General features: G+C 41.8%; 1 protein-coding gene across 1 annotated transcript; it reads right to left on the bottom strand.

Moving 5' to 3' along the window:
• Positions 1-13,342: 13,342 nt before the first annotated feature.
• Positions 13,343-26,547, bottom strand: CAVIN2 (caveolae associated protein 2). Its single transcript, XM_006744664.3, has 2 exons — positions 25,786-26,547; positions 13,343-15,780 (listed from the first exon to the last, which is right to left on the bottom strand). The coding sequence occupies exons 1-2, from the start codon at positions 26,266-26,268 to the stop codon at positions 14,986-14,988; spliced, it is 1,278 nt and encodes a 425-aa protein (XP_006744727.2). The 5' UTR covers positions 26,269-26,547; the 3' UTR covers positions 13,343-14,985.
• Between the last annotated feature and the right edge of the window lie 350 nt (positions 26,548-26,897).

The following is a 26,897-nucleotide window of genomic DNA, read 5'->3' as shown; positions in this document are numbered from 1 at the left end:
TTTTCTTTCATGCGGGAAGAAGGAATAATTCTGAATTAAGAGCACCAAAATAGGTTAAGGATACATTATGTCAGAGGCTGTAGATTGTTAACAAGCAAAGGAAGCACAAGTCATGGAGTATAATATAATTAAAGGCAACTGAGTAAGATTGCCAGCCATTCCATCCCAATGACTTCACCTGTTGATACCAGAGGTGACCCTTTCCAGTCTGACTAAAATTTGCCAGAGTCCTAGGTATTTTTTGAATTTCTGAGTGAATCAGCCTTCTCCAACTGGTGTGAGTTTTGGCTGCTAATGATCCATAGCTGTCTCCCCCACCTCCTGAGAATTGCTGTTGGCAGCTGCATATCCCAAGAGGTTATGATCTTCCAACAGGAGCAGCCAATGATTGATGGATATGGGCTACAAAAGGCTGAACCCCTTGCATCAAAGGAGAGGGTCATAATCCATCTTGTGGTGTGATCTCATGGATCAGGTCAAGACTAGCCTGGTTAGGGGACCCCACCCTTGCTCAGCCCTCTCTTCTTCCTCCTCTGCTTGTCATACCCTCCCCTGAAGAGCTTTCCCCGAAGAGTGCCCCTTTAATAAACATGCACTGGAACTGCTATCTTTGTCTTTGATTTTAGGGTGTCCAGACCTACAACAGTCAGTTTGCCCATATATTTTAACTTACTTTGTTGTGATGAATTAACCAATACACTGCTATTATTAACCAGAATTCCTCTGAAAACAAACGACCGTCTCCGAATTGTTGAAGTCTGTTCTATTGATCCTTAATAAACCTTTGCAGCAACAGAAGAAAAATTTCTTCAGTTCGGCACTGTTCTCTGTGCAACCTTTATCCATTAGCTTACACAAAAGAAGCATGGTTGGCAGAGTATCAAAGCCACAAAGGTTGGAAATTTGAACTCAACAACTGATTCCTACTCCCTTCTTTCCATTTTGGTAGGTTTGTCTAATATTAACTCTATTTATAGTTCTCCTTCTAAAAGCTTTGCTTTTCAAGTTAGAACTGTGTCCTGCCACAATAGGAATAGCCATTATGGCCTTAGTATGTGGTGGTCATCTGGGTGACACGAGAAAAGATTTTCACTTGGAATCAGGTAGTCCATCCATGTCTGAAATGATTGGTATTTTCAGGGTCCTCTGTCATTAGAAAGGTGATTGTATAAATGTCTGAAAATCTGTACTAGTTTTAAAGAAATTGGCGTAGAACCCATTCTTATCCAGACAAAAAATTTGCAAAATTTGGAAGTCTCCTTATAATTGCTACCAGCTAGTGGTAGGAGGGTGGGCTGATTCAGCAACTGGAAGAACAGTGATTCTAGCTGACAGGCTCAGTCCTCCAGGAAATGTCAAGTTGACCCTGCCGCTTAGAAAAACAGAACGTACACAGAGGTGATGAAAAAAGACACAGGGAACAGAAATATTTTAAAGGAATTATTTCTGTTGGGTGGGGCAAAGATACATGACTCCACAGTGGAAGTTTCAACCCTTCACAGACATCAAAACTGGGCTTTGAACCAAACATAATGTCTAAAAATGTTGATTGATGTACCAAACTGAGTATTACTGATTCTCAATACAATATTTTGGTCTAAAGAAATTAGATATTTATTTCTACCATGTTATTGCTTATTTATAATCAATATCTTCTAATTAATCTAAAACCTTCTTTTAAAGCAAGCAGGTGCTTGCTATTTTCTTTTTTTTTTTTTAAGATTTATCTATTTATTGAGAGAGAAAGAGAGAGAGAGAGCAGGGGGAGGGGCAGAGGGAGAGAGAATCTTGAAGCCAACTCCCCACTGAATGGGAGCCCCACTTGGGGCTCAATCCCAGGACCCTGAGATCATGACCTGAGCTGAAACCAAGAGTTGGTCACTTAACCGACTGAACCCCCTCCAGATGCCCCTGCTATTTTCTATTTAGCCATCATTTTGGTTCAATTTCTTTATGTTCACAGATGATTTTTGCTAGATTCGGAGGATGTAAAGCTGTTAGCATTTAATCTTTGGGATGCATCCACTTGAAGGTCAGTGTGCCTGAAAAGTCAGGTATTATTTTTTTTCGGGTTTTTTGACAGAGAGAGAGAACGTGCAAGTGCCTGAGAGTGAGAGCAGGAGCGGGGGGGGGGGTGGGGTTCAGAGGAAGAGGGACAGAGAGAATCTTAAGCAGGCTTCACACTCAGCCTGGAGCCCTGATGCAGGGCTCGATCTCATGACCCTGAGATCATGACCTGAGCCAAGATCAAGAGTCAGATGCTTAACCGACTGAGCCGCTCAGGTACTCTTCAGGTGATTGTTTTTAATATGGTACGACTTATGGTTTATTTGTGAAGATCACAGACTTTCACATTTTAGGGCTATTTCCCAGGGATTTCATTCCAAAAAGGCCAGTGCTTTTTAAGAAAATATAAACACATTTTGTTGTTGAAACTCCAAACAAAAAAGCTTGGAACTGCTGTTCATTACTAAGAAAGCAGATGTAATTATTGTAGCTACTGATGTCCTTATTCAAAATCCATTCCTCACTCACCATATGATTATCATGCCACTTAAAATTGTTAGATAGATCTTTGAAAGTTAGGTACTTCGTATCCTGTCTGATACGAAGGAGGGAGGCAAGACTTGGTGAGTCAAAAGAAAAAGAACTACTTCAGAAAATCTGAATTATGCCCTACTATTTTCTCTTTGGCCCACATGCATTTTATAACCATCTCATCTAAATGAAAAATCTGTTAAAGTTTTGAAAACAAGAATGGTGGCACTGATGCAATGTTTGCCTTTAAGTTTCATATTAGACAAAAATTTGGAATATAAAAATGAACTTCAGATTTTACATTTTAATGTGCTGTGTTCTTAGAATATTTTATTCTTTTTCATATTTGTAAGATTCACTGAAAGGAAATTCAATGGAATTTGACATTTTAAAAGCCCAGGAGAAGAAAATATTTACTTTGATTAGCTCAAGCATTGCTAGTAGCATTTTTCTAAGTCCGAATCTGGCAGGGTAAAACATTATTGGGTAAGAGGAAGGACACATGCTTATAGAAGGACTATATCATGTCTGAGTTGGCTTAATATATTGATTTAAAATTTTTTTTTTCTGATTTTCTTTTCCTAATTGTTTTTTTGCCCATTTTTAGAAATAAACCATGATTTCTTCAACTGGAACTAGAACTTCCACTATCAACCTCTTTTAATAGTTTGGCCAAATAATTATTTGACCAGGTTAGTTGTTAATTACCAGTGAATACGTAATTTTTTATAGGTACAAATACGAGTGATGTTTGAAAAAACATACCACTGATGTAATGGAAGCCTTAAAATGGTTAAACCTCAATTATATATGTTTCATATAAAAGGCAAAGATAATCCAAATGATTGGTATTTCAGAAATAATCTGATATGTTAGCATGCATTTATCTGATTGTTAGAGCAAATTTTCTTCCATAGTTAAAATGTTTAAGGCTAACATAAAAATTAATTTACATTGTCTGAGTTTCTACCAACTAATGACATAGTAAGGCCATCTAAAAATACTCAAGTTGGAGGTCAGACAATCTAGAAATAAAGCATTTATTTTATGCACTTAATTTACTAAATGAATAAGTCAAAACTGAGTAATTGAGAATTATCTTCAAGCAGGGAAAATACAAAAGCATACAGCTACCAAAAAAAAAAAAAATACCCCACAAAAAAACATTGCAAAAGTCCCCAAGTCTTTGCAATGCATAATGGTAGTTATCTCATTGTGTGTATAAAATATTTGCTAAATTAAGACATGCAGATTCCTAAACCATGTAATGTGAAATCTGTATCCATATTGAGAAAAGATGAAATTGTATGTTGGTAAATTACCTCCTACCCTTTCTCAGGAATTCTCCTCAAGGCCATCCCTAGGATATAAAGTGTGCCAGGGAAATCTTTTCTATAGGGTCTCTGTCTATATAAAAACTTGATTTAAAAAAGTGTTATAAAATTCATAGGTCTATGTAAGTTATGGTAATTTTCAATAAATCTTCAGATTAATGGATAAAGTAGAGCTATTTACACATTTGCTTACTGTCTGATCATTGCATGTAAATATTTTTTATATTAGCTAGTAGCTATGTGCTATTATCTTCTTGTTTTTTATTGTCAAATGAATGGTTCCTGGCTAATTTCATATCTCCCATCATTTGAGAAAAAGGTAGCAATGCTGTTATTCACAAAGCCATGACTCTTCAGATCTTGTCTGAATTGAAACAATATAGATCTTCTTGCCTTTGTAGTTCCTAAGACCATTTATTTAAAGCTGCTTATATCATTACTCATGATTCCGTATCATCCATCATGGTATGAACACTGAATTCCCGACTGTCTCAAAGGTTGTTACTATGCTTTGTTGATGATAACCACAAATGCAAGTCTTATATGGTATATGCAGGAAAATGTGAATGATAATTTGTTTTCTGGTTATGCCAAATTTAGTGTTCAAAATTTTATAGCATAAATATAGAATGATACATCTTCCAATTATGGCTTCTCTTCAACTCTTTAGGAGGTGCCCACAGCTTTCCTACAGTATGATCTGTTTCAATGTTGGCTGTGTCCCTGCCTTCTATCACTTCCAACTCATGGAGAAGATAGATAAGACTCATGGGGACAGGAAGAGTGGTCCCATTTGAACAAGAAATGTCCATCCTTCATTTAGCATGGCTTAAGACTAGCCTGGCAGGGAACAAACATCAACACATGATGTAAGGAAAGAGAGGACATGGATCAGAAGAATCACTGGACACAGGGGAACAAAGTTCTCCAAAGCTCTTGGAAGAGATTACAGAAGCAACTGTGGGAAAACAGCCTGACTCATGGTATGGATTCTGAGGAAGTGGAATGACAGCCCTGGGTAAGGACACCTGCTGCCATCTTGCTTTCTTGGTGCTACAGACTGGAGGTGGCATCTCTGTTTGAAGAACTCTTGTACCAGCTCACATGGGTATCTCAAGCCCAGGGATTGGTGGTACCATCAGTATCCCAGAGCCCTAAACTTGTCCTGTGTCCCTCAGAGATGTGAATTTCCTCAAATTAGTGTGTCAGTACTATTTCAGAGTGCCTGATCTCATCCAGACTCTCACACCTTCATAAAAGAAATACTCTGCTGACTGGCAGGATTTCCCTCCTGAAGGTTTCTGGGGGCATCTGGTCTACTGCTTGTAGGGGATAGAGGTTTGATACTCTGAAAAGGGGAAATGGAGACTGGGACCCACACAGGGTCCTGATCTGATCTGAGTCATCCTGTCTGATGACACCAGCCCTGGCTGGTCCCAGGCACCAGCGGGGAACTTAATTTCTTAGAAGGTACTTTAATGGATGGGGCTCCCTGAGGAGCAGGCACAGGACAGGGTTCCTGCTTGCCTGGGTCTAAGTGCAGTATGGGATTTCTTCATAGCTTCTCTGTTGTAATTTGTCTAACTAGCAATTGCCTTATATAATCTTGGGGCTTGTTCTTAAATCGCTGATAAGTTACTATGAAAGTGTCCTCCTCTGTGTCCCTGTAGGCAACCTTTAGGGATGTGCTTTTAGGACATCTCTCTAGAGTGGAGATGAGGAATTCTGATTTGAAGAACAAATCACACGTTCTTCAGGTATTAACACAAATTCATGAGTGTTCACATGATGTTTATAGTCCATCTCCATTTCAGAGCCGTGGACCAAGTTCTGCAGAGAAACTTTCAGCTCATGGACTCCTCACGCAGAGAAAATGCTCATGGAAATTGGGACCATTATTATTGTTTACTGTGTTTTCATTTAAATTGATGAAAGCAGAGCAACTTGTCACTTCTGTAGAAAAAATTGAATATATGAGTTTTGTGGGAGCTTTAAGAGTTGAAAGTTATGACTAGTAATGTAAATCTATTTTTTTTAATGTCTAGTCCCATTCAAAGAACAATGAAATGTAGTGGAAGTCTCTTTGTCTTTTTGTACTTAGAAGAAACAGATATGAAAAATTGGTATTCTAAAGCCATAGATCAAACATTGTAGTTTAAGAACTTTAGAATGACAATAATTAGAAAGAAATGCATCTTTTGTGGAAAAAAAGAAATAAAATACATTTTATTTCTTTGGTGTTGCTATGGAGAAAAGATGAGGTAATGGTCAGAGGGTCGAACTTATTCCTGTCCTGAAGCATAGATGAATTCCTGACTTCAGTTTAATTTCAACTGGTTTATTCTACTTTTCTATTTTCTTCCTTCTCTTCCTCTTTCTCCTCCTCCTCTCCGCCTTCCCTTCTTCCCGTCCCCTTCCTTTTCCTCCTCATCTTTCTGCTTTTTATGGACCTTTCCTTTACATGTGAGGAAATTCTGTTAAAATCCTTATAGATCACTTTCTCCAGAAGTGATTATTTAAATTTACTTTGGAGAGAAATTAGTTGATTCTCTTCCAAAATAGGGACTCCAGGAGAATCCATCTGCTCTAAGAAAGAACAATGGGTTTTCTGCAAACTGTCTCCACAGTTTAAAAATCCTTGGAATCATAAATAATCTGTCTTCATCTTAGGGATGATTCATTGCTGATCCCTTTGCTTATTCTTATGTAATTATTAAAGAAATAAAAATCTCCTCCTGTGTAGCTGTGAAAAAGAATAATGTAGACCCACATTTGCCACTAAGGAAGGAGTACCTTGAGAGAGTACACGAGAACAGCTAGGTGCAAGAAGATCCTGGATACTTAAATATACAGAGAAAATATAGAGATGCATATATGTCTTTTATATTTTTTTCCTAGAAGGATAGGTAGGAAAACCATTGACCATGGTTACTACTGGAATATGATGGAAGAAGTGGGAAAGCGCTGGCTTCAATTTTCATTGAATATGGACCTCTTCACATCATTTGAATTTCCTCACCATGCTGTGTTATGTGTAGGCAAAACTCTAAGATAGACCCAAGATTTCCCACTTCCCTGGATTACATGCCTTGCATAATCTTCAAATCTGTGGATATGATGGATTTTACTCTTGTGATTTTATCCATGTTATATGATATAATTTACTTTAAGAGAGATTATCCAGGTAGTCCTGACCTAATCACAGGAGCCCTTTAAAGACAGAGTTTTCTTTGGCTGGAAGAGGAAGGGAGGGGGTTGAAAGAAGAACAAAAGGAAGAAGAAGTCAGAGATTCAAAGAACACGAAGGATTGAATGTCCATTGCTGGCATGAAGATGGAGGGGATTACATGGTAAGGGAAGTGAGCAGCCTCTAGGAGCTGAGAGCAGTCCCTGATTGATAGCCAGCTAGGAAATGGAGACCTCTGTCCTACAACTGCAGGGAACTGAGTTCTGCTAACTAGAATGAGCTTGGAAGCATATTTTTCCTCAGAGCCTCCAGACAAGGACTCAGTCCAGCTAATACCTTGATACTAGCCTTGGATATACTGAGCATAGAACTCAACCCCATCATGCTGGGTTTCTGACCAACAGAACCGTGAGCTAATAAATGGGTGTTGTTTAATGCTGCTAAGTTTGTGGTCATTTATTACACAGTGACAGAAAACTTAGTTTTCTGTAATACTTTTAAGAAAATGAACAGTTACATCAGGGATTATCTGGCCACTAGGCTTATGGGCCATTTTTCCCCTGCTTAATTATATTTTTAATTAAATGAAGAAACTTAAGATATGCTATTAAAAAATAACCCAACCCTTATTGTAAGGATAACATGTGCTTTTGAGGGTGGATGTTAAGTTACTGTCCTTAAGGAAAGTCAGAATTTCTCATTGATTTTCATTGTATTTTTAAATTTATTCATCCCTGCCTCATCCTAGAAAAGATAGTATGTAACATTATAAATGAGTAATGTGTTTTCAGGAGGGAAAATTCCCTAAATTAAATGACCAAAACCAAAACCAATTTGAACACTTCTGGCCAGAGAGTGACTAAGCAAGCAGTTTATTGTGGGCTGTGCTGGGATGGCGAGAGGGGAGAGCATGACTGTTGGGTTTGTTCCCGTCTACCTAGTGAACCCAGGGCCTCTCTCAGGGGTTGGCAGACAGTATGTGTCCAGTATTTACTTGTTAATTAAAACGAATGAATGTGCTTGCTGTCAATGTTGCATTTTAAAGACTACAGATTTTCTTGCACTCAGTCTCTCCTCTAACATTTTGTTTCATACTTTAGAGCAGAGAAATTCCTAATCCGTGTATTCTTTAAGTCCACACAACTACACCTTCCACAATATAGCTTCCTTCCATCTCTATCCTGGACATTTATGATATGCTATACAGCCAAGCTACAGTATCTCCATCAACTATCTTGAGTGACTGTTTCTCAAATAACTTCCTCAAGGCTGAAGATTTATTTTTCTTTCAAATTACTTGTTTCCTATTGCTTCGTTACTATAAGTTCAAATTCTTTATCTGGGGGATTCTCAGTGCTTTCCCCTTTCTCAATAGAAAGTTTCTAAATGGCAAAGACTCTTCTCTTACTCTTCTCTCTTATCCACGGACCCAGCATGGGGCCTGGCACACATAGATGCCCAATAAATGTATTAATGTTAATAAAACAAGATGATCTTTAAGTGTTTCTTGCAGAAATAGAAAGAGAAAACCTCCCTGTGGTTATTGGATAACTCAGGTCTAACTGCTTTTATTTAATCTCTGAAAATCTAGCTACAAGGTAGTTGGGAAGGATCTTTTGGTCTCTGACAATAAAAAGAGTGATGGTAGAAAGAAAAAAAGAGAAGTGTAGGTCATAATGAAATTATACCCAGTGTATATCAGATTCCCTTTCTCTGGTTAATTTCAGGGGCAACCCCATAAACTAAGATACCGCTTTCCTCCATAGGAGGGGACTTCCTTTTATCATGTAGTGACTTAAAATTATTGATTTAAAGTCCCTAGGGAATTTTATTTTCCAAATAAGGGCACACTCACCAGAATACACTGTTTTTCTCTGCATGTCACTGAGGTTTTGGAGATAATCAACATGTAGTGGACCTCGGGGAACGCAGCTAATACCTGTGCTTTCTTAGAGCTTCAAGTGGTTGCAAGAAAAATTTCTCCTTAACAAAGGACGTCTTGCCTCTTGTGCTACATCTGTTCCAGTTTTTTTTCCCCAACCCTGAGCTCTGAAGGCTCAATTTAGAATCCAAAAAATTGAGCCCTGTTCTTTCCCTTTAGTACCTCATTACTAACAATAAAGAGTTGAAGACGTGGGGTGCTGGCTGGCAATTTTGCTATGACATATGGCAAAGCAGAATGCAAACTTACCTTTTGTCATCCACAAAAACTTCAGGTTATTGACAGGACTAGGTACTTTTCAAATGAAACATAGAAGTGGGGTAGTCATAACCTATGCTCAGTTTACCAAAAATACTAATCCTTTAGACTTTGTGGATAACCCACAGGTAGATAGCAGTGCTATTAACAGCAAGTGGTGCTTTCCCGTTAGAGAACATATACCCATCTTCCAATGTGATTGGCGACTTGTCTTCTCGGCGCCTTAACTATGCAGCATTAACAGCAAATTCAGTAAGCAGCAAGAAAAAATGTCTTACAAGTTCTGGCAAGGGTATTTTTGTATTTTGTATTTCCCTAGGAAGGTTCTTGTGCTTTTTCTCAAGGCAAATCCAATCCTGTTACTAGCTTTCTATTCTTCTGTCTGTGCCTCAGGGTGGGGAAGGAGGACCCCAGAGCTTTCATCCCTGTGGACCCGGAGTCAGAAACTGATGGTCTAGGCCTAGGCTACATCCAGACAGCAGACGGTTGATCGGTTTATGCAATATTTTAAAATGATTTGAGTTTGTTGCCAAAAAATTAAAAACCAGGAGATTTTCATGAAAAAAGAGATCTGAATCTTGACCTCTCTCGAAAGAAGTTGAAGTGATGCCAGTGGGGGTTGGGTAATGGCTGTCAGTTTACCACAGTCCAGGGTGGCACCTAGAAGGTACCCTCCCTTTTTGGGAATTAGAAAAAAGGCACTGCCTCCGGGCAGATGAATTGTAAGGGTGCCCCATCATGCCCACAGGTAGCAACGTTGCCTCAACTGCTGCCACCACCTGAACGATTTTACTCATGTGTGAGCCCTGTGGGCCCGTGAGTTCATGACCACGGCCGAAGCCTTTGGAAGACATAGCTGCCTGCAGCAGACATCTTGATGAGTGAGGGTTGGCCTAGAGGGTTTTCTTTGATGGCTTGCCCGCAGAGATGGAGATGTCGGCATTTGTTTGACCTGGTTCCTGTTTTCCTTGAGAAGATGATTTCGTAGGAATTATACTCAGAGGCTAGGTCTCTATGTCCTCAAGATTCATCCAGTTTGCTAAACCCCCCCACACCCCCGCGCCCCCCATGCTGATCTGATGTTTGCCTGTTTCCTCAGCCTCTGGGACGGTGTGTCCAGGCAGGAAATAGCAGTTTCTCTAGTATGACACAGGGATATGACTGCTTTTACTTGAAGAGTTTGAGGCAGACTTGTTGTGCCATCTTGGAGCTAGCTGATTCCGGTACCTTGTTGACAGCCTGCCCTTATTAAACCATGCCCAAAGTGAGCCCCACAGCTACTGACAAGGGGTGATGCCAAGGAGCTTAGGAGAGCCTGGGTGGCCTCAGCAGACCTGAATAATAGTCTCTCTGTGGCTCCCCAGGAACTGAGCTGTTTTTTTCTTAGCATTGGCATGACAAGCACCAAAATCATTTATAAAGTGCAGCTGTATCTGATGCCACATAAGGGACGATAAACGAAGTTGATACAATACTATCTGAGAGCTTATAAACTGACTCATAATTAGGCACAGTTGGATGACACCATTAGGAGTCTGTCTTGGCAATAGCATGGATCTCAGACTGGGCTTGAGTACTGACTCTGACATTCAATAGTTATGTAAACTTGCACAAGTCTTTTAACTCGGTGAACTTCAACGGAAAAATAATGCTAACATGAGTGAGAACTTAGAGCCATTAAGAACTCTGGAGATCCCCCTCCCCTCCGTCTCACTAGTTGTAGTGAATTAACTTCAAAAGTCCCAGGTGAAAGGGGCGCCCGGGTGGCTCAGCAGGCGGGGAGCCTGCTTCTCCCTCTCCCACTCCCCCTGCTTGTGTTCCCTCTCGCTCTGTCTCTCTCTGTCAAATAAATAAAATCTTAAAAAAAAAAAAGTCTCAGGTGCAAAACCAGTACTTTCCTAATAGGATTTGTATGATTAAATGAGAGAATACTGGGGTGCCTGGGTGGCTCAGTAGGTTAAGCGTCTGCTTTCGGCTCAGGTCATGATCCCAGCCCCTGAGTGGGGCCCCCTGCTCAGCAGGGAGTCTGCTTCTCCCTCCGCCCCTCACCCCTGCTCATACTCTTATCGCCGTCTCTCTCAAATAAATAAATAAAATCTTAAAAAAAAATTTAAATGAGAGAATACTTGTGCTCAGCATGTGGTAGGTACACGGTACTGTTCCCACCAGAGCACACAGCCTGGTGTCAAGCGAGCCATCAGAAACGTTGGTTCCCTCTAACCCGTGCATGTGCCTTACTGCTTTGGACACTAAGAGTTTTAGCAAATGGTTGCACTGCCCCACACATATTTAATGAACTGATCTTATACTGATCTTACAGTGGAAAGTCTTCACATGTATGAATATCGAGTCATTTTGCTAAAGATGTGGCTTCTTAATTGGGGCAGTTTGTGTAAAGAGTTGGAAATAATTTATAGAGTTTCAAATACCGCAGGGGAATGCCTTGGTTAAAACAAAAATGAGAAGGCTGGATCTTAAGGATGTAATAATGTAATAATGTGAGTTACTGCCTATTCCCTTTAGGAATGAGTTCCTGGCTGCAGAAGTCTTTATCTCGCCACCCAGATCGAGCAGAATACAAAGGTCGCAATGCCAATTTCATCTGAAACTTGTTTTGCAGTGTCAGGGTCTTGGTTTTTAGGAAAAGACTTGTGGTTGCTATGGAACTGTTAATAATGATTGCTGCCTGTACCTCAATCCCTCAGACTCCCAATCTCCGATACAAAATCATTTAGACCTGGGCTGTAGGGCAGTAAACAAACTTTCAAGCAAGAATTAACTGGGCTTGGGCATTTGTGTCTTAATGTCGGAAATGTCTTTCATTATAACCTTTACTTACACTAGCAGCTTGGCTACGTGGAAAGAGCCTCTAGTCTCTTGACGGTGGACTGAAACGCGTGCAGTGCTAAAAACTGGAACATTTTGGGCTTTCATCATACGATAAATGTGAAAAATCTTTATTTTGTGCTGAAGTGGCCTTAGCGTGGAGCTTTTATTTTCATGCATAAAAAGAAATTCAGCCATATACTAGATTCCTAAGTGGAAAGAGGAAAATATTCCTGTTGAAATATATATGCCTGTATATTTTAAGAATAAAATCTTGCAGTAAAGTGACATCTTTGCTGTATTTCTGTGAGATTTGTGATCCATGTAATAGACATGTCTTGCCCCTGATTATATTTCTGAGATATGGATCTCAGTGCTTATTAATGTATAACCAATCTTTGGGGGAAAACTAATCCAGTTCTTGAGTTCCAGGCACATAAAGTTAGGAACAGGTTATTGGGTGGGTAGAAAGAAGACATATCTAATTTGGGGACTTCTCAGCCTCACCAGTATGCAAATAATTCAACAATAATACAGAATAAAGAGCTTCCATTTCCACAACTGCTGCTCTCTCTAATCCCTACAGGATGTGTTTTCCAACAATTATCTGGCCTAATTCGCTGTTTTATTGCTTAGAATTTTAATGCTTCGAATGTGGAACACAGAATAAATGTTTGTCAGTAAAATCTAAAAAGATTTAAGTGTGAATTTTCACCGGCATGCAAATAGTTTGTAGGAACAAATGGCATAAGCATTTTTGGAAAGAAGTGTAAAAATTCCATTAGCTCTGGATCCCCCAACTCTTTGGCTGCAAGAAGTGACAGCAACTTCATAAAGGTTAAATAGGCAAGCTTAGGGCCCACAGTGAAATTAAGTCTTCTACCAAGTGTACGGTGCCGCTGAAGACAAAGGTTTCTCTGTGTGAATAAACTGAACATACAGTTCAATACATTCATGTTTGCAGGGCTGTTTAAGGTATTATAAGGTCTGGTATAAAACAATAAAAATGCAGACGGAACTATCAAATTTATCAAGCTGCTGCAATAAATTCAGATGCTCTCCAGAGCTGGCAAGGTGATGTCAAGAAAGTTAAACTTGAAGAATGAGCCTTGGATTTCTAAACGAGATCACGGGAAAAAGACAGCAGAGTTAATAGGGGAAATCAAGACTGAAACAATCAACATTACAGCTCCGTTTGGGGGAAGAGTTTAAAAATAAATTCTTTTTGCTTGTTTTAAAATTGTTCTGCCAAAAAACTGACATTGTTATATACTTTTTATTTTTGGGTTTATTTAGTCTTTAACACAGCCATTGTTAGTTCAACAATCTAATATTTGGGGTACATTATTGCAAAATAAGGACATAGCTGTATAGATTAGGCCATCAGTACGTTTGTTAATCTGATTTTTCCTTCTATAACACAAAGCATCGTTTGTTAATACAGTCTTGGATTACTTATATTTGTAAAGGTTACTTATGGTGAGTGGTACATATGAAAGGCAGGGAGTTTGCTCCCTAGTACAACGGTCTCTAAACTAAAATTTAAAAGTTTTCTTAAAACATTAGCGTTCTGTAATTAAAAATAGATAAAGCAATATTTTAGTATAATGTTAGGCAGTAGTAAAAATTATCCTGTCTGAATAAATGTGCACATATACACTAGCATGCTTTCAGAAGAATCATACCAATATTCTGTGAAATTAATATATAAATAAAATATGACCTGGGATGAAATTAGCAGTATGCACAAAAAGGAAAAACAAAATCCTTCCCTTCTCAAACCTGTTGATTTTAACATCTTTCTGGACCTACATTACATCATCTGGAGTGTAAAGGTTATTTCAGATTTGGAAAACATGAGAGAATAGTAGGATCCAACTTCCTACAAAAGACAGTACATATGAATTTTGAAGATTTACGTTCATTCCATTGTTAGAGACGACATCCTTTTAAACCTCCTTGGAGAAATATTTGTAATGTCTTTTATTTATTAAGAAGAATCCAGCCTTAACACAGTAAACTATGTTTTTATATTATTTGAAAATATTAGAAAATAAAAATATTGTGAAGATAGGACATATTATTCCAGGATATATGAAACTCTTTAGAATTGTGATTTAAGGAATGGAATACTTGAGTTAATACTGCAAATATTTTATTTCTAAGCAGGTAGTTTTTCCCCTCTCTTCATTCTCTTTGGCATTCTTCCTGTCCTGTTTCTCTTATTTTCCAACTTCTCCTTCTTAGTTTTCTTTCTCTGATAGTCCTGGCTTTTCTACATCTTACTTTATTAGCTGACTATTACAGTCTTTAGATTTTTTTCCTTCATTTTCACTAAGACACTGGTTTCTACTAAGTGAATAACAAACTGGACCTTCTCTTTCACCTTTTTTTAAAAGTGGGTTTTTTTTTTCCTTAAAATATAAAGTAGTTATGTCTTTAGCTTAAATACATATGTATATTATATATCACACACTTGAAATACAATCATTAGCTTCACAGAGTTCTGTGGAAATTCAATATGGTACTGGTACACTATTCAGCAAGCTTATGGAATGACAAAAAAATGAGTCACATTTCATGACTAAGATCTTAAGTAGCCTCTGGTTTTTCTAACTAAGCCAAACTGATCAGCGTTTTGCAGCTGCTCCATTTCTTCTTCCATGCAGTCTTGGAGAAATTCTACAAAAATAGAACCTAAGAACAAGTTAGAAGTAGAGCTCCTGACAGGTTGCCTTCAGAGTAAATCTTGGTCGTGTGTGCACACTATGTCGTAAATGGTGGCTGCTTGGACAAGGACACGGCAGAGACTGGACAGTGCTGGAGGTGTGTAGAGGCTGTCCTGCACTCTGGTTACCCACTTAAACGAAAGCACAGGCTGGGCCCAGCGGGCTGTGCACTTAGGCGGTCTGGTCCACCTGGAGCACCGCAGGCTGCACTGCGTCCTCATCGGACCGCTCTGCATCCTCAGACGTTAGCAGGTAGCCCCCCTCATAGCGAACCTTCTGGGCCTGTTCCACGGCCACTGACTCCTCTTCTTCATCTTCCTTAATTTTCAAGTCGATGTTGCTATCCAAGCCCGAGTTGCTCCCCCTGGAGGCTGCCCTCCCTGCATCCCCCTCCTTGCTCTTCCCTTCCACCGCAGCACTGGGCTGGGACGTTTCAGAGAGACCCTCCGTGATTGAGCTCTCTTCCGGCTCATCCGCTATCTGGTCGCTGCTAGGCATGTCTTCTGACTTGGTCTCATTTTCTGCGGGGCTCTCTCCCTCTCGGACTTTCTTTCGACCGAAGGTGAGGGGAGAAACCTTGAAGGGGGAGCTTTTCCCAGAGGATATCTTCTGGTGATTGGAAGTGAGGGATTTCTTAATCTTCTCTCTCCTCTCTGCAGATACGATCTTTGTGCCCAGCTTGTTCATTTTTTTCTCGATGTTCTGGCGAGAAAATGCTTTCTTGAGGCTATCCACTTTCCGGAGGCTAGATCTTTTTATTTTCTCTGCCCTACTTTCTTCCATCTTTTCCTCCACACTGTCTTCCAGGGCCTCCTCATCGTGGGGCAATTCATCATCTGAGGAGAGGTCCACCGTGTGCAGGGTTTCCTCCAGGGACTTGTTTTCATCAGCAAGCTCCTCCTTCTCTTCCGCTGGGCTGGAAGCCGGCTCTTTCACAAACACACTGGCAGGGATCTCATTTTCTTCCTAAAAAGATGGACAATGTAGATTTCATGTTAATAACAGAGTTCACAAATGTCCTGAAATGCTGTAATTTGCTGTGTCGGTCTTTCTGGCTCAGGGGGATGATAGAAACGAAACCTTTGTGGCTTCAGTTTTCTAGAACATGAGGAGTTAATTCTAAACTGATCAGGTCATCCCCTAGGCTAGATAAGGGGCAAGGGCTGCTTACTGGGAATCTTAGGAAGGCAGGTGGCAAAGGGCTGTATCAGTGACAGGCAGCAGGGGAAGTGGGCTGTGCTTCTGACAGACCAGGAAGTCGCCCAGATAAAGGAGCTAAAGTAAGTTACTGTGAACCCCAGAGGCCTCTCTCTCCGGTCCTCCTTCAAGGTCAGATGGCTCTGTCCCTGCCAAAATCCCACTGCAAAAGAGCCTGGAGGCCGAGTTAGAAGATAAAAGATGGGGGCAAGGGAGAGGACTGGGAAGTCCTCAGGTATCGGACACCATGTAAAGCCTTGATCGGGTTCCCTCCCAGCTACGAGTCAGAAGTAAAAGTATGGTCAACCTTGGGGTCTGTTCGAAACTGCACACTAATTTTTCTGATGACCTAACTTTAGAGTAAGAGAAGCAAGGGCCAGCCTTACTGGGGGCCCACCCCTGCCCTGTGGTTTAGGATATCCTTTGTGGGCATTAATAAGCAGAGGTGGCATGCCATGGCCATTTTCAGAGTCGTGAGCAGGAATTCTGAAGTAGCTTATCAGGCTCTATTGTTATCCAGGGCTTCCTTGGGCAAGAATACTTTGGGCCCCCACCTAGAGCTAAGAGTGAGGAGAGAGCTCAGGAATCTGCCCCCTTCCCTGCACGATTTCCAGCATACCTCTTCCTCCAGCTTCTAGCACACAGGCAAAGGTCTGCCCCTCCCTGTGTCTCGGGGAGCAGAGCCCAAGAACGTGCCTCCAGAGTGCATGGGCAATGGTGCTCCAACACTAAGTGGGTGGATAGAAATCCAGACGGACTTGGTCACCCAGCATAGGAATCCCTTTCATTTTTTAAATAAATCTTTGAATACTGGACTAACGAGAGCCAGCCAGCAAGGGGTCTTCACATGTTCACGGGAAGAAATGGCACAGTAGAAAGAACGTGTGACAGGAGCCTGAGTCTCAGTCTCTGCTGGATTGCTGAATGGCTGGGTGGCTTTCAGCAAATAATCTCCTTGGATCTCAGTTTTTTCTGCATATGAACAAGAGGATTTGACCTCAATGAGCAGCCTTCAAACTGCACTCCAGGGACACTTGGGGCTCTGTAGGCATGCCGAGGTGGGCCGGCTTCAGAGCCCAGGCCCACCCTGGCTTCAACCAGAGCTTTGATGTCTGGATTATATCGTGGACTGCCCAGTAGACTCTCAGTTTGAAAAATAACCAGATTTCGTACATTTAAAAGTCGATCTGGGATCTACACTTCCTGTAAAGTTTGTGTTAACAGTAAGAATTTCCCTTCTTGTTTTGCAATTTTGATTGACCAGAAAGTCAGTAACATTGGGGTTATGATCAAACACATGCTGTAGGAGTGTACCTGCCTGCATACTTTCTAACTTTTTGCTTACAAAAGCTAAATGAACAAAGTTTGATTTAGAGAAACTGAAAAGTCCCTCCCATTATTAACCACTGAATAGTATAACTGTGGTACTCTGAAAAGATACAGCCCCGTGTCTTCCCCTCACACACACCTACTGGTACCATGGTCCTTTCCGTAAATTGGTTACAAACAAAGGATAAAGTCTTGGGTAGAGGTAAATAGCAGAAAATCTGGTTAAATAGAATCTCCGTTAGAGTAAAGAAATCACAGATTCCGTTTCTCAAAGCTCTCTCCACAACCACCCATTTTGAATGTAATAGAAAGTGTCAGAAACACAGTATAAAAGACAAAGAAAAAAAAATTGAAAGGAGTATGGGGTTCCCATGAGTCGTTGATGACATAGACTTTTCCAGAGAGCGACTTCCCCATGTTTCAAGTCTTATCTTGCTGTTATTTCGTTGGCATGTACTCCCCATGAGGGTGGCAATTTTTGTCTCTTGTTCATGGTTAGGCCCCAGTGACTAGAATACTTCCTGGCAGCTCAATAGCCATTTCCTGAATGAGCACCTGTTGGCTAAGGTGGCTTTCTAAGAAAGGCCTGTGGGTGACTGCAATAGAAATTAGCCCTACCCTTTGGGTAGGCTTGAGGACTACAAAAGAATGGGCTTAGCTCTGTGTCTTAGAAGGAAGTTCATTGACTGCAGCTCCATTGGGAAATGAGGAGAACCTCGGCCTAAGGGGCACAGTGGTTTCCATTTTTAAGGAAGGATGTCATTCTCAGTGGATGAGCATCACCGGAAGGGAGGCCCACTATAGAGAGAGCTAAGGTCCCAATGCTTATTAGTCTAGAAGCAAAATTACTTCTGGGGTTTGATGAGAGGGCTGGGAGATTTTGACAGGAGCTGTTTGCAGAAACCAAGAACTCAGTGAAATGTTACTGCAAGTCCTCAGTGCAGGAAGCAGAAATTTGGGTGGGAAACTACAAAAATAAGCCTTGGTTCCCAGAGCAGAGATACATTTTGTATGGTCTAAGCTCTCCGGAGGTAATCAGAGGGTTACCCTGATGAACTTCCCTTTCTTCAACCTTAACAGAGAGGGAAACATAGTAACTGTACTTAGAATTAAACAATGCTGCCTTTTTTCTTAAATGTGCGTTTTGTTATTAAGACAGCATAGTTCCTGTTGAGTCGGAAACTCTGGTCTTGCTCGTGACATGCCCTTTGGGGACAAGTTTGAGGAAAGTGCAAGGTCAGGTGAGTCAGCAGTGACGTCTGGTAGATACACATGGCACGTAGAAGCACAGCTGAGGGATGGAGGGAGACCTGTTGAACTCCTTCCTCCAAGGAACGCCTGGGACCTTGATTCAAGAGCGCTTACGCCAACTCTGAAAATAAACCCAGTGGCAACAGACATAATCCAGAATGAGCTGGCTGTGGAAACAAGTGAGATAAGTCTTTTTGCCTAACTGCTTTATGCTTCTGTTGTCACTGTTATTACTTGAGCCGTATTCTGTGTTCTGTCTGCCAGACAGCGTTTATTCTACGGCGGCTCATGGCATCCAGTCTGAGGGCAAGCCCCTTCCTTTCCTGTCTGAGCACACGCAGTCTTACCTTTCCGTTCTGCGTCTGTAGAAGCAGGAAAATATGAACACTTCTTCAAAATCTCTCTTGCTTGCCCTGTGTTGGACTATGAAGTAGCTCTTCCGATGGTGGAAATTCAGCTGGCATTTCAGACAGCAGACCTTCTAGAACTGCACTGTCCCCGGGGGCCCAGTCTTGCCTGCACATGGGCCATTGCTCGGTCCTCTCACGGGTCCTCATGGAAACATTTGACGATAGCTCACCCGTCTACAGGTGAAGGGACACTTCCCCTTCAGCCTCCCGTCCTCATGGTTTTGATCTGCCTTCTCTCATAGAGTCCAATACCGACGGCTCCTTCCGGGGGGAGGGCCAAGCTTACGGACTCAGTTCCATCACTGCTTGACTCTGCTAGTTACTCATGTATCTACTTCGGGTTTGTGACTCCTTAACGTGGCATGAAGAATCCTTGGTGGGCTGCAATCCTTTCTTGGCCCTTCTACCTAGTAGTCCCCTAAGAGCGGCTGACTGTTTGCCCGACAGATTTCTTTTCAAAAAGGTACTCAGCCGTCACTGAGTTGCCGCTGCTCCAGGTTCTAACCTTTCACGAGAACCCGTAGGAGTTTTTCAAAGGAAGGGAGAATTAAACAGCCCACTTCAAACACATATGAATGATGTGCTTGCAGCACGAAAGAGAAAAGGAATAGAAAGAATTCTTGAGAAGTGGCATTTTTCCTTACGCTCTAGCTTGTTGGCTATTTATATTGATTCTCCCGAACTAACTGTCCTGGTTGTGCATGCAGATATCAACACAGAGAAACTTGCCGACTTGCCAAGCACCTCTCGGGCTGGAGCTCATGGAAGCAAATCTTTGCTCATATACAGAAGCATATACTTTGAAAGAGAAGGAGATTCTATGACCAGCGTTAGAAAAGGAAGCCTAGAGACAAAGCTTGAATGAGGGGAGAGAAGCCAGCAATCTGTTCTTTTGTCCCTAACTTAGGATCCCTGTCGTTAGAAGAAATTAACTACAGTTGTCACAGTCCCACAGGGATGTGGTGGCATCCTGAAGGGATATGAGGACCATAAATTTGTGTCCATGGGATGTTTTATCCAATAATCTCTAAATACTAGTTATTAAAATGGAACTATACCAACCTGACATTCTGATTTATAGGTCTCTTTTACACATTGATGGTTTTCTCTAATTTGTGTTTCTGCGGTATAGATTGCCAAGTGGATAAAGCCATTGATTAGAACTGCACCCCTAAGCCAGCTGTCGGTAGACTCAGCAAGTCATAAGAATAAAATGCATTAGTTATAATCCCTGAGCAGTCTTTCACATTGTGGAGGATTTAAAAGTTTCATTATTTTTCAGTGTTATCAAGGGTTCAATTCTTTTTTAAGATCACACTGGTTAGGTATTCTTTGTTACCCACCAAACAAAACAAAACAAAAAACCCCCAAAAACAAAAAACTAAAAAAAACCCCACCACAAAACGGAAAACAAATCATTCTGAATTATTTAAAAGCTGGTGAAGAAAACCCAGTAAACATGAACTTTGCCATAGTGGGAATACAGTGTTTGTTTTTACTCATTTTACCATTCGACTCTATAATTTCTATTATTAGTAAAAGGAAACCTTGCTAGTCACTTTCTCAGGGCCTCTCTTTCTTTGATATAAAGTGAGGTTAAACTAAATGATTATTAAGGTTCTTTCCAGCTCCAAGATGTTTGATTTTTTGATATTAATGTAAATCCCATGAAAAATAACAAATTTCAGACGAGATCTCCCAGTGTACTAACGCCAAATAGGTTTCATTTCATGCGAGAGTCCAAACTGTAGGACCTGAGATGCCCTGGAGAATGTCTTTCATTCATTCAATTCTAACAGATCCAGATTGCAAAACAATGGACGGGGCCACATTTACGTGGAAGGACTGCATCTGAGAAACAGTCTAGTTTTTTAATAAATGAGAGAAAGTAATGATTCTTTTGAAGAAACAATAATCAGTTATTCACTTAACATGCCTGAGGCAGTGCTCACATTCAATAAGTGCAAATAATAACAATGAGAGTATTTTGTTTATCTCGGAAACTCAAAGGGCATAGGATAAGTCACACATCAAAACCAATTCCCCATTATGGGAACGTTAATCAATGTGACATAAACATGGTGAGTTTTCACACAAACGTGTCTTTGATTTTCTGTATTCCCATTTCTTCTACAGCTGTAAAAATTTAGCGGTTTTCAGAACAGTGGCTTTGGATAAAGTACCGTCTTTAAGAAAAAATCAACTTTAAAATAGTCTGAAGATGTTACACTTTTAGCACTTTTCTCAAATTCTGATCTCATCAAAGGAAGCCAAATGATGAAGATTTGAACACACTGATAGGCCTGATTCTCCATGAATGTGTCCACAGCAAACACCCAACCTCTATTCTTTTCACCCAATTTCACAATTTTATGTGGATGAAAGTGTAAGCTGTCCATGAGTACTCTCTCATTTTGTTCCCTAGATTGGAAATCATTCCCAAACTGCTTTTTCAGATAATCATTGCTAGAACCTTAAGGCATGAGTGGGTGCCACCCCCTCATGGCCAGTTGCCTACGAGGTTCTAGGCTCTTCAATCAACAGAGAAAACTCCCCTTTAATGGTAAATTCACTGATTTCCTGTCTAAATTCCATTTTTAGGTAAAGATAGCCATACTTACAGGAAAAGCATTAGTCTTATTAGTCTTTAGCATTTGCTTTTAGATCACCAATCCCTCTGAGTCTTATTTCATTTATACTGGGTCTTGTCACAGTATTTTGAATTCAAACATTGATCTTAAGCTATTATAAAATAATGTAAAAAGAAAGCTGCTAAGTTTAACAAGGATTTTACAATTCTTTCATTGCTCAAAGGGAGATGAATATTCTCCAGTTTTAGAGACTACTGGCTATAATCTGAAGTAATTGCCAAAGGCATGAGAGGCTTTAAAGCCACAACGATGTGGAAAATTCAGCATGCATTTAAATAAATAAATAAATAATATATTTTATTTATTTTTATTTTTTTTTAAAAGATTTTATTTATTTATTTGAGAGAGAGAGCGAGAGAGCGAGCATGAGCGGTGGGGAGGGGCAGTGGGAGAGGGAGAAGAAGACTCCCCACTGAGCAGGGAGCCCACTTGATCCCAGGACCCCAAATTCATGACCTGAGCTGAAGGCAGATGCTCAACCAACTGAGCCACTCAGGCACCTAATAAATAATGTATTTTTTTTTTAAAGATTTTATTTATTTATTTGACAGAGAGAGAAATAGCGAGAGCAGGAACACGAGCAGGGGGAGTGGGAGAGGGAGAAGCAGACTTCTTGCCGAGCAGGGAGCCTGATGTGGGACTCGATCCCAGGACCCTGGGATCATGACCTGAGCCGAAGGCAGACGCTTAACGACTGAGCCACCCAGGCGCCCATAAATAATGTATTTTAAATAGGACAAATTAAGGACAAAGTTTGGAATTTTAAAAAATGCTAATGTGTAAGTACCTAGTAGACCAACCAACTGAGTGACCAACCAAAGAGCACCTGCAGATTTTGGAGGACACAACAGGACTTTACAAACTGGAAACCTAATTGTCTGAACACTACTGTACTAAATATGCTCAAGTAAAGCGACAGATTTTCTTTACTCTTTTTTTAAATTTTCACATCAATTTTTTTTTTGTTTTAAATTAGAAAACCAATGAATTTAGTAAAGGAAAGTCTAGCATAGGGTTCGAGTGGACTGAAAATGACAAATTACTTATAATGCGGTACCTGGTGTATTATCTGCCTCCTTACTCTCTTACCCACCCTCTGCCACTCTGAAGACTGCTGCCACTAGAAGGGTCTATTTTGGGCCGGCCCTTTGGGCAGAGTCCTTTGCTCTCATGGTATGTTGGGACATAATACGGATTTCAACATGATAGTTGTCATACAATGTCCCAACTAAAGCATAAGCAAAATAAGTCCCAACTAAAAAGCATAAGCATAGCTGTTTTAAGGTCTTGGGTAGGGTGGGGTCATTTTTTACTCAAGAGCCATATTTCTAACCAAGCAAAAGTATAGCCTCCACTCTGTGCAAATGCATTTCAGATCCACCCAGGAAGAGCTTCTATTCCTTGAGACACCATGCCAGTCACCAACCATTTTAAATAGATTATTCCAGTCACTCCTCACCCTGTAAGAGAGGCAGGAAGGAAGAAGCCTTCATGTTTAAGAGCACACACTGGAATCAATTACATGTGAGTTCCCATCCCGGCCACACTGCTTGCTTACCAAATAACGTCAAACAAGATAGCAACATCTTTGAATCTCAGCATCCTCATCTGTAAATTGGGGGCAAATGAGATAATACACAGAAAGACACTTAGAGCATGCAGGGCTTACTAAAAGAGCTCAACAATGTTTTGTTCCTATTAATATCCTCAGGGTTCAGATGAGAAAACAGAAGCTTGGAGAAGCTACAAAGTGTGCACAAGATCACATAGTTGGCAAGCGGTGAAACTAGAATATGAACCAGTGTCTATGTGACAAAACAGAGCTTCTCAACCCTGAAACTGGAGCACTCTCTAGCACAAGTCAGAAGTTCACCCACTGGCGTAATTACTACCCTGGAGACCCTACTTTAAGAGAAAGAACAACCCTTCCACTAAGAGACTGCACCTGTATGTGTTTTTGTCAAAATAATCATCTTACAATGTCTTGAGAGTTGAGATTTCTAATATCTTTCAGGCTACTAAAGCGTCTTCCGTGGCTTAAGAAAGGTCCAGTTCCTTGACTTTAGTTCCTTGTCTCCCAAACTGTTCTTTCAAAAAAAAAAAAAAAGGGTCCTTGGGGGCAGCTTGCTAAGAGGTGCAGAATGGAGCCTAAACACATTGCTTTGGATTCTCTTAGCTTCCACCTTGCTCTTGAGAACCCCTGTTTCACCTTTTACTCACTATATGGAGAACTGCTACCATTTCTGGCTACAATTTCACACCTGTCAATCCAATGTGGCAAAACAGGAGGCTGTGGTAGGGCTCAACGGCAGCCCGAGTCTTTAAGTTCCCCAACCGTTGTTTTTTTTAAATGTCAGAGTTACGATTCTCTTGAATTTTTAGTCACATATCTTCTCCTTCCCCGCCCCCAACATCTACAGAACATCCGTGGCAAAATGAAACATAAACCGATCCTGACAAATTATGATTTTCCTCTGCTAGGCACCTCCCCCGCTCCCTTAACTAAGGGATAGAGGACAAGAGATAATCTCCCCGATTCATATGGGAAGGAGGAAAATTTTCTTTGACGACTCAGATTTAAACATGTCTGTACATGTTTGGTTTTGTTTGGAGATCAGTATTTAATTTAGAAATGCCTTGAGAGCTGAGATTTCTAATATCTTTTAGGCTAATAAAGTAAGGATCTTATATGGCTTAAGAAAGGCGCCGTCACCGTATCTCTTTTCAGTTCATCTGGTGCATGAAAAGCTATTCCATTTGCATTAAAAGCTAAAAAATGTCTGGGCTGCAAGAGCCTGCAAGGTATAGGAGGACATCAGCTGCCTGAAGCTTTACATCAAGTGCAATTTGGGGAGGACAAAAAAGCATCCAGATGAGCCTTTCCTTTTATGGAGGGAAGGAGGCTTAGGTTCTAACTTGGCAGAGCAGATTCATTTAGAAAAAAGAAGGCTCCCTCGGTTTAAATTCCAATTTCTAAATCTCCCTTGGGAGATGAAGGCTCTTCTTGTGTGCCTTTCACAATCAAACAGTTGGTTATAGCCTCTCCCCTCCATGGCTTTGAAATCCTCTCCTATTCACTTGGTCACAAGGAGACAGCCCTGGGGCAGGGATGGCAGTCGCTTCCTGGGCTCTGCCGTTGGCTGTGTTCCACTGGGCCGAAGGGCTTCCAGCATTAGGCAGGGCCGTCCTTGGATTCACAAACGCCCGCCACTTGGCCGAACAACAGCCCCACGCAATCTCCCTGTCCCCAGATACCCTCTTGCTACATTAATTGCATCATTGATGCATTAAAAAAAAAATTAAGTGGCCTGTTAATTCTAAGGCAACCATTTACGAGAGAAAATATTCAAGACTAGCCTTTGTAACTATAACTGATGACACTGCTTGTATTTTCCTTTCCAGTTGTGGTTTCCCTGAGTGATAGGATGCCTACCTAGTGCGTTTGTAAAGAGTTACCCTCTATATTTTTAGTGCATCAGTGGCTAGAAAATAACAAAGGCTGCTTTGGCCAAAAGGAATCTTGAACAGACGAGTTCAACTCTAATGGAATCAGCCTTCAATACTTGGTTAGTCCCCCAAACACTGGTAGCTTTTAGCCAAAGAGACACCTAAAACAGTCATGAATTTGACTTCTTGGTGAAAAAAAATCAACTCACGTGATTATCTCATTTCCACAGAGTTAATCAACAGCCACGGAATTAATACGCCCTGTCCAGCTAACAGCTGCAGTCAAAGCCCCTCGTTCATAATGCAGAGAGGCAAATGAACTGGACTAGGGTGCATGCACCTGCTCACCTTCCCAACCTGTATGGACTGCCTCGAGGTGCTCCCTAACAAATGACCCCAGCCTACTAGCCCCTGGGGCATCTGCCTTGGGTTGTGGCTGCAGTGACCTCAGGAATTCCAGCCCTGTGTGCAGATTCCACAGCCTCCTGCTGAAGAGGGTGGGGGCGGGGGGAGAGACAACGCCGTGTGTGTGTGTGTGTGTGTGTGTGTGTGTGTGTATGTGTGTGTGTGTGTGAGATCCCTGCCAGGCAGGACAGATGTACAAATGGCCATGAGAGCCAGGCTGGCTGAGATCACGAGTGTTGAGGAGTCCCAGCTGGGTGGGAGGAGGAGTAGGGGGCACTGACCTGGAAGATGAGCACTTTGAAATGGTTGCGCCTGAGGAGCTGGGCGTGGTTGTTCTCCAGCCGCTTCACCTGCGCGCTCTGCCTGTCCATGCGCTCCCTGACCGCCCTGGTGTGAGCGCTGACCTTGCGGGACTTCTCCAGCAGCTTGCTCACCGTGTTGCTGGTGGAGGCCTGGTATTTGGAGAGCTTGGTGAGGTCGTTCTGGATGCCCTTCACGGAGCCCTCGAGGCTGATCTGCCGCTGCTCCATATGGTGCTGGTTCTCCTGCACCGCGTCCAGCATGTTCACCAGCTTGTCCAGGAGCGTGAGCACTGTGACGGCGTTCACCTGCGCGTTGTCCCGGATGGCCTCCTCCGTGCCCCCCAGGTTCAGGCTGGGGCTCGGCGTGGAGGAGGGCGCTAGGCTGGGGCTGGCTGGCTTCTCTTGCCACGTGGCAGAGCCCAGGTGCTGAAACTTCTCAGCTTGTGCAAGGTCCTCCCCCATGGCTGGACAGGTGGGAACGTGCTTCTCCGGCAAGAAGGACGGCAGTGGGGGTGCAGAGAGAGGCCCGCTGGTCTGAGCTCAGAGCACTGCTCTCCAGGACTGGCAGAGGTTCAGACAGGCAACAACTGGCTACACTGATCAGGGGAACTGCATTCCCACTGCTCTTAAAGGCCCTACTCCACCCAGTGGGAGGCGAAGTTTACAGATCTGAGAACCACTCAGGGTTCAGAAGCAGGGGCACACTTCCTAACCTCGTGCTCCTTGGCACGGGGGCACTTTCCTGCAGGTGTCGCTTTTTTTCCCTCCTCCTCTATCCCTTTATAAAAGAAGTCCAATGCCATGTTTTAATCATGACTTCATCTAGAGGCGGAGAAAAACATGCGAATTTGGCTCAGCTCCACAGCCTCCAACTGGCTAAAGCTAGTAAACTTTTCTCAGGCTGCTATGCTACGGAGGCAACACAGCACGTCTGTGTGTGCGTGTGTGTGTGCGCGCGTGTGTGTGTGCGCGCGTGTGTGTGTGCGCGCGTGTGTGTGTGCGCGCGTGTGCGCGTGTGCGTTTTCCTGGATACAGTTTATTGTAACGGAAAGTATTGTTTGCATTTGCCCTAGAAGGACTGATGGGCTGCA

This window comes from Leptonychotes weddellii, chromosome 3 (genome assembly GCF_054177405.1).
Source record: "Leptonychotes weddellii isolate Sample4059 chromosome 3, ASM5417740v2, whole genome shotgun sequence".
Lineage (NCBI taxonomy): Eukaryota > Metazoa > Chordata > Mammalia > Carnivora > Phocidae > Leptonychotes > Leptonychotes weddellii.
Note: the sequence above shows the minus strand (reverse complement) of the source record. Positions and strands in the feature narration are given on the sequence as shown.

What these genes read in the sequence shown, in the direction of transcription:
- CAVIN2 (XM_006744664.3), bottom strand. Translation starts at nt 26,268, where the DNA reads ATGGGGGAGGACCTTGCACAAGCTGAGAAGTTTCAGCACCTGGGCTCT. An exon ending in TCAAAGTGCTCATCTTCCAG is followed by an intron (nt 15,781 to 25,785) that starts GTCAGTGCCCCC and finishes CCATCTTTTTAG; the next exon opens with GAAGAAAATGAGATCCCTGC.